The sequence below is a fragment of the Acartia tonsa genome, chromosome 10 (assembly GCF_053477335.1).
Source record: "Acartia tonsa isolate MP-2025a chromosome 10, ASM5347733v1, whole genome shotgun sequence".
In the NCBI taxonomy this organism is placed as follows: domain Eukaryota; kingdom Metazoa; phylum Arthropoda; class Copepoda; order Calanoida; family Acartiidae; genus Acartia; species Acartia tonsa.
The window spans coordinates 6674192-6682698 of NC_137269.1; the positions used below are offsets into that span (position 1 = coordinate 6674192).

General features: G+C 29.0%; 1 protein-coding gene across 1 annotated transcript; it reads right to left on the minus strand.

The window, feature by feature from the left end:
- Window positions 1–285: 285 nt before the first annotated feature.
- On the minus strand, window positions 286–4576 carry LOC145330672 (uncharacterized). Its single transcript, XM_080175332.1, has 10 exons — window positions 4477–4576; window positions 4304–4379; window positions 4106–4234; window positions 3689–3778; window positions 3545–3613; window positions 3417–3460; window positions 1056–1150; window positions 904–968; window positions 647–699; window positions 286–572 (listed from the first exon to the last, which is right to left on the minus strand). Exons 3-10 carry the CDS (start codon window positions 4214–4216, stop codon window positions 389–391), a joined length of 711 nt encoding a protein of 236 aa, XP_080031458.1. The 5' UTR covers window positions 4217–4234; window positions 4304–4379; window positions 4477–4576; the 3' UTR covers window positions 286–388.
- Window positions 4577–8507: the final 3931 nt, after the last annotated feature.

The following is an 8507-nucleotide window of genomic DNA, read 5'->3' on the forward strand; positions in this document are numbered from 1 at the left end:
GTCCTCTTATACCCACTTTTTTTATAAAATTTTTGTAATCAAAAACCACTAATTGTGGTGGGGGGGGGGGGACCCAACTGCAGCATGGGGCGAAGCCCCCATGAATCCCCCCCAACAAAAAAAACAATTTAAATATTTTTTTCTTCAAATTTTAATTTTTGTGTATGCGAACAACCTAGGTTTAATTTTTACGAATTGAAATTTTTGTGTATTCGGCAAACAACCTGGGTTTAATTTATAAATACAAATTGAAATTTTTGTGCATACAACCTGGGTTTAATTTTAACAACAATTAAACAAAGAATAACTTTTTGAAAATTTCTATTTTGGAGGGTTGACTTCCCATTTCTTTATAAGGCGAAGCCCGTAGAGGCTAGAGGCGAAGCCACTAGTATGTTTTATAGAGAGATAGTATTGTTCCATAGAGAGACACTAAAAAAACCTCAACATTTCCGCTCCGTGCAGCATCTGTAACAGGGTTTCTATTGTCATATATTTTATCCAGTAACATCTTCATATATTCATCTGTATGTTTTTTCTTCTTAACTTGCTCTTGAAGCTCTTTGAAAGTTCTGAAAAAAAGTATCAAATTTTAAAGACTATTATTGAGATTCTTTTTAACATGTACATCATTAAAATTTATCACCTTAGATTTGAATAATGGAAGGGAGTTTTCTTCCGTTCGTTTGTAACTAGCATCTGAAAAAAAGTATTAAAAACAAGTAAAGCTATATCTGAAATATAAATATATATACTGAGGCACGAAGAAGGGGATTGTAATTTCTGGCAAAATCAGGGTTATTACACTTCCTAGAGGCACAACCCCAGAATACATTTTGACAGGGGTCTAAATCCTTACTAAATTTTTTTTTAGAATCATTTCACAATAAGATATAGACTTACTGTTTTAAGTTTATAATCTGTTGCAAGAAGCTCTGAGATACATCTAAGCCGATCATATTGAACAGCTAAATAACAAAAACTGTATGAAATTTATGGATTTTCATAAATGCTAACTCTCTTAGTTTTGATAAAAAAAAATAGTTGATCTTTACCTGTATGAAGAGGTATATTACCATGAGAATCCGTTGCTTCAATAATTCCTGGACAATCCGCTATGATTTCCTTCAGTAAGGGACCATGACCATTTCTAAATAACTTTATTATGTCCAATGGGAACAATTTGATCAACAAAACTTTTATGAACACCAAAATTTTAAGAAGGCTTATTGTATAATTTGTGTATTGACAACCTACTAGATGGACAAATACAGTGGGGGACAATGATTAGGGAGCAAACATAAAAGATTAAGTTAACCACTATAGTATTTTAAAAGAAATAATCTAATCCATATGCTATATATTAGACTGGCCCAAAAAAACATGAATTTTTAAATCTTTACCATATTAATTTGCGGATACCTTGAAGTTGTTACCGGCTCAAAAGTAGACCTTTTAGTGAGTGAAAACTAGAACTCTCTACAACGAAAATTGATCTCGATATTTCAATCTTAACCCTTACAGATCGGGGGGGGGGGGTCATATTGACCCCTCCCCCTCTATTTTTTCAATGTCATTTTTTTGTAGGTAAGAAAGAGAGTTGTGACTTCATGACTTTTTAAGTTTAGTAATTATACGTCGGCAAGAGTTGATTTTATTAGGATATCTGGTCTGTGTCGGTCGTGGTGTCCGGTCAAAGTCGGTTGGGTAGCACCAAAATTTTAAAAAAATCTAAATAAATCTTAATTTCTACATTATGACTTTGTATATAAGGTAGAAACCTAAAATTTTTTTGGTGAATACTGATATATCAATGACCTTATGAGAAAAGTGGTGTTATGACCGTTTGACCGCACCCTGACCGACTTTATGACCGATTTTTGTCCGGCTTTTACTACAGACAAATATCATGAATATCGTGGCTTCTATTACAGCTAGAGACCTATAAATTTTTTTGGTAAATCCTTGAGCAATAATAAACATATAAAATATTAATTGGCTCCGCCAACCGCCGTTTTACCACCGTAACCGCCGAAAATGGCGGTTTCCGTTATTTGCCGTTTTTTGGCGATGATCAGAAAAAGTAATTTTTTTGTTATGAAAAATAAAAGTTCGTCCTAAAATTTGGTCATCCTAGCTACAAAATTACTACTTCTACAGCTGTTTTAAAATTTAGCGGCTGGCCGCTAAAAAGCAGCTAAGGAGCGGCCTGACCACTATGACTAGAAAAAGTAATTTTCTCTAAAAATACACATGAACCACCAGAAATTTTTTTTACGTCTTTATCTGTAACAGAAGCCGAGATAGAGGGGGGGTCAATATGACCCCCTCCCCCCCGATCTATTAAGGTGGGAATAGGGGCCCAATCTGTAAGGGTTAAGCTTTTTATCAAAAACTTCATATTTTCATGATTTTAACAAGAAATAAGTAAAGAACTGCCAACCTAAAATAATGTAACAAGAGTTCAAATATTAAGCAATCATAAAAAGTAGACAGAACCGCCATTCCTGCCGAATAATTCCAAAAAACGTCTAAAAACATTGTTTTATTTAAACTGATAATTTGTGTAAGAAATTGAACTAAAACAGTAGTTATTAGTCTTATGAGAAGAGAAATGATTAAAAACTCTAAAAAATCTACATTTTAAAGACATAAAATAGGAAAAAGGGTTTTTAATAAATTTCATGTCTTAACAGACATTGTCGCCAATAAAGGGGATTTTTTTTTAAATAAGAAATTAAATGAAGGTAAAAAAATATGTAAAACACTTATTCTCATATCCAACTTTAAAAAAAAAGGATACTAATAAAAAAATTAATATTGCAAAAAATAATTTGATTGTTTATTATTAAACCAGGAATAAAGAGTAAGGCATATCTTTAATTATTTTTCTTCTATGATTTTGCTGTATGAATTAGCTTTCCCAAATTATTGTAATTATACATAAAAAAATTTAATACTTTCTTTCTTCATATGTTTATTCCTGGTAATTTTAATATTTTATTTCAATGTTTGTAAACAAACAGACAGAAAATTTGTTGTTTTGCTTTATATCTTGTGTAACATGTAAGGCTATATTAATTGGGAAAGAAAGAATGAAAATAAAAATGCATTTGACGAGATAGCTATCGATTTTTTCTTAAAATCAATTATAGGGCTAAAATCTACAAACAATGCAGAACCTATTTTTACTTAACGCACATTGAAAAGCAATTTAGACCTTCATTTGGGCCACACTACTATATATACATTTGTAAATTAGTATGTTTGAACTATGTCAACTGGCAAGTTTGTGATAATAGTACATTTGTTTTCACTGGTATTCTCATCCCCTAGTACATTTCTTCTAGAAGGGTTGATCTCTCTAGTAAAATTTATGATAAAAAGAAATTATTATAACAGATTTACAATCTTACCTTGCCAATAGATGGGCTACAGTCATTCCATCTTCCTTTTCTCCCTTAATTTAAAATATTTATGTAATAATTAAATTTATATTAATAAGAAATTTCTAATTACAGTAAGGCATTAAAATCAACCATACCTTTGTTAAAAGTGCCGTGTGATCACCAGGAAATTTTTCAACTAGCAATGTATAGCACTCCTTTGACCCCTAATTTGGGATAGTACTAGATTATAATTGCCAATAATATATCATATTTTATGTATAAAATTGATTGATTGTAACCTGTTCAGCTAAATAGTGAAATACATTTTTCTTTCTTATGCAATCCTCCTTTAACAATTTAGCAACATCTGGATGAATACTGAACACTGCCTATACAGTATTAAAAAGGGTTAGCTCAAAAGAATTAGAAAACATTTTCTTTTTTCACCTGATTATCAAACTAAAACATTTCCTTAAAATTATTAAAGATATCCTAAAAAAGGACTCTAGTTCGATTAATAGATTTTCCTTCTAATATTTGAAGTTAGGGGATGTTATGTTTGTAGTTTTTTTTTCATTATGTAAATTGGTTTAAAGATCATTTTAGCATTTTTGACTAGATTCTAAGAAATATTATTATTAAATGTTCTTGAAGTAGCTAATCATATGACTAAATATTAATATGTAATTCAGAAAGAATTTTAAAGTTATGATTACTTCAAGTCTGTCTTTCTCTCCAATATCTGCCAGTTTGTGAAGAATATTCTTCTGATTCCTTGCAGTTTTAAAAGAAAAAATTTTATTCAGTGCTTCGCCATCATTCTCCATTAGAGCATCAATAACATTCTAAACATTTAATTGTAAATGCTCTAGAATATGCAAATGATAAATTATATTATGCTTATGTGTGTTTACCTTATTTTTCCCAAGAATTAAAGCCAATATGATTGGACATTGCCCTTTGTTATCTTTTGCAGAAACATCACATTGTCTATGATTAAAATTTGATTACTTTAACTTTAAAGATAAACTAAATAAAAATATGTTAATGCATCTTGACTAAAAATGGTTCAATTTAAAAAACTTACTTTTTAACTAAACATTGAAGAACTTCTAACTGGTTAAATCTTACAGCTACATGAAGTGCAGTATCTCCATTTTTATTTTTATTATCTATTGAGTATAATATAACTAACTTTCTTTTTTAAAAATAATTATAAAAAATTATTTACACACCTTTCATCTGACTGGAGCCACCATCTAAAACCACAACAATTGTGAGAAAAAAAACTTGCAATAGTAACTAAAAAGCTTTAATATTTCCAAAGTACTAATTTACCTTTTAATAGTTCTTCACACACTTTAACAAGTCCTAATTCTATCAAAAGATATTTAGTGATATAAATATGATATTTTATGGAAATTATTAATTGATTGAAAAACAGATAAGTAAGGAAGAGTAAGATCAAAAGAGATCCAAGTAAAATAGGACTGTAACATCCAACTTAAATTGTTACAAACAATTTAAAAGATTTGAATTATTATTAGTTAAAATTACCTGCTGCTACATGAAGAGCAGTATTACCATTTGAATCTTTAGCATCTAAAACATCCCAATTTTGTTTGCTTCTTTGTTTTATTGATAAATAGCTTTTAATAAACTGAAGCACCTGAATGTTATTATACATACATTTCAAATTATAGTCTTAACATATATGTATATTTTTATTTGTTATAATCAAGAATGAAATAAGTTGTAAGTTCTTAATATTGCAAAAAATCTAACCACAAGAATGCTTTTTGGTTCATCCTCTAAGGTTTGTGAAGTGAATAAATAACGTCTTCTTTGTCTTTCATTGTCATCTTTTGAAACCTTAAAAATAAACAAAAATTTAAAAACTGTAACAGTTAGGTAGTTGAATCCATTTTTATAGAAGCAGAAATATAATCTATGACCCTCAAAAAACATAATCTACCATTCCAATTTCCCCTCTCTTGGTGATGATATCATCAATGCCGAAATGATTTTTGTAATTTACCATTCCAATTTTGCCTCTGTTAGTGATGATATCATTAATGCTGATTTGAAATGTACCATTCCACTTTCAAGAGAGGCGAATCTGGAATGGTGGTTTACAATTTTAATATTGACATAATTAAAATCATATATACTATTTTTTAAATTATATTAGTTGTAGGAATGTATAAAATATTATTTACAATCTAAAATTTTTATATTAAATAAAAATAATAACTAGAATATACAATTACGGTTTAAACTGTTTTTAACCTATTTTAATATAATAGGACACCTATAGAATTAGTCTGCAGAGCCCAAATTTGAATTAAGTCCCAAATAAACTTTTTTGGGGGGATTTAAAAATTAATTTTATATATTGCTCTTGTAATTTTGACCAGAGCAAAAGGTCTTTTTTACTCGGAGTAATATTGTGGCTTAGAGAACAATTTATATAATTCACTTTATACTAATACAATAAAAAAACATTACTCTGTTCAATGAAAATATATTTTTTGTCTAAAAAAATTAATTTCATTGAAAAATCTAACATATACAATAAGATATATAAGTTTTCCGAAATTTTAAAGTTAGGGGGAGATTTGAAATCTGCATCAAATTTTATGGATATTTTATAAAATTCGTTTTTTGTATAATTCTTTATCTAAAAGCGGAAATTCAATTTAAGTTAATTAATTTTGGCATCTGTGATTGGTGGATTTAAAAAATTGGCGCTCTGATTGGATGTCGTACATCATTCAACCAATTAGAGCAGAGGTAGTTTAAAATCGACCTATCCTATTGGTCAAAATTAATTAACTTAAAATGTATTTCTGCTTTTAGATAAAGAATTATATGAAAAACAAATTTTATAAAAAATCCTTAAAATTTGATGCAGATTTCAAATCTCCCCCTAACTTTAAAATTCCGGAAAACTTATATATCTTAATATACAATAAAACATATAATTCTGAATGTTTCGGAACGCAATGCCTAGCCGTTCTCGAAATCTTATCACGAAGCCCTCCGAATGACCAACATAGTGAAGTTTACGAATGTGTATTTATTACCATGAAAACAGTAAGTCTAAAACAAAAATATAAGAATTAATTACATAAAATTAATTGTTATTATTTTTTTAGCATCGAGGTTGCATGATTTTAATTTAATAAAAAATATGAATTTTCTAAAAAACTTAAAATTGGCACGAATCATATTAAATCGCATCAGAAATTGATAATTTTAGAATAAAATAATCAATAATATAAAAGTCAATATTCGTATATCAAAACTTAGCAGTTAAATGGTCTATTTGCTGAAAAATTAATGATTTAAATTTCTTCATAAAATTGTACCATTCTACGCTTATTTTCAAGAATTAAAAGATAAATTCTTACCACATATGATGTCAAACTAAGCAGGAAGGCTTATTTGAGATCTTCCACATATCAGAGCGCATGTATATTCAAGCAATACATTATTTTCATTCACGTAGCTCCTCACATGGGAAATATCAAAGGAAAAGTGCGCGTCTCTTTTGTTTGTTTACAAGCCACGCGCGGAGATAGTTAGGAATGCCACGTAACACACTCATTCTCTGGGGAATTCTGGTGTAAGGAAAAAGGGATTAATGGGTTCGAACTTGCCGGGGAATACAAGAAATACATACCGACACACACCCGTCTATTCACTGGGAATCGAACACAATACCTCATCTTTGCAACATGCGTGCAGACAGTGTCCACGAAATCACAATCTCATAACGCATAAATTACAAGAGTTTAAAATGTCATGGCCATAAGGCCTAAATTTGTTATGGAAACTTACAAATACCACAACTACTCAAACCGCCTCAGCTACCACATAAGGACAGGAATAAGGGAATGGAAAAAGCATTCAACATTCATGAATTGCACATTTACCACTCACACATCTCATTATATCATGGCCTCATAATCTCAAATAAAATTAGAATTACAGACCATGTAATTGCGAATACATGAATTAATAATCATTAGTACCTAAACTTCAATTAGGTACCTACATAATAAAATAGGTAAATGATTTTTATACTAAAAATCGCATCGATAATTAAATAATCAACTCAAACTTTTTTCATCAAAAGAAAGAAAGATTAAATAATAACATTTCTTCTACTAAATCTTTTTGCTAGAAAAGAAAAGTAAATTTGCATAAAAACTTCTCAATAATTAGAATTTTTCTCCGACAGAAAAATAATTCACCTTACATCTAAACATTTTCAGATAAGATAAGTAAGATCCTTAAATCTAAAAAAGTTTTAATAAAATAGATACTTAAATCTAAATAAAATATGACTGTAAAAAATCATCAAACTTCGGAAAATTAAAATTTCATAATTTTAAATCTTCGTGAATCAAAATTGCGTAAAATTAAAATTGCAATGGAAATATGCAAATTAAATTTACTAAAATAAAACAAAAGCTCAATGTAAGAAAAGAACTTCTCTAAAATGCTGAATCTTCAATTTCTCTCTGTTTTAAGAAGAAAGCAACATATACATATTCATACAGTCATAATTAAAGGCAATTTGGGCCTCAGTTAGAATGAATCCCTCAAGATACAAACTAACAATATCCATCAAATAATAATAAATGCCTTGTTCCAGCTATCCTGTTGGACGTTATGACTTTCCATCACAACTTTTGATACTGCATAATTTCTAACAGGATTTCTGGCGCAGGGCTGCATCAACTGAAACAAACATAATTAGTGATGTTTAATTCAAAACAAAAATAAAAAGAATCATGAAATAATTCAAAGAAACTTTTAAATTCATCAATCAAAGCAAATCAAATCAAAATAAAATATTTATGCTTTAGTTTTGCCGTTTTGCGTCGGGCCTGGCCGAGGAAACAGAGCTTAGGTACGTCGTAAAGCGGTCTTATTAAGCTAAATTCTACGAAAATCAAAGAATCTACTTAATTCATCGCGAAAAAATCTGCATTTTTTCTTTAGGTACATCAGTTCAAAGGTAAATAGTAATAATTTTAATATGCATGTAATATTAAATTATTTATGTGATTGTAATAAATCATAAAGAAATATTTAAATGATGTAAAA

Excerpts from the sequence above, each read along its gene's own strand:
- LOC145330672 (XM_080175332.1), bottom strand. The coding sequence starts at position 4,216 with ATGGAGAATGATGGCGAAGCACTGAATAAAATTTTTTCTTTTAAAACT. Across the intron at positions 700-903 it reads CAGATTATAAACTTAAAACA|ATGCTAGTTACAAACGAACG; the intron begins GTAAGTCTATAT and ends ACTTTTTTTCAG. Across the intron at positions 573-646 it reads TTCCATTATTCAAATCTAAG|AACTTTCAAAGAGCTTCAAG; the intron begins GTGATAAATTTT and ends ACTTTTTTTCAG.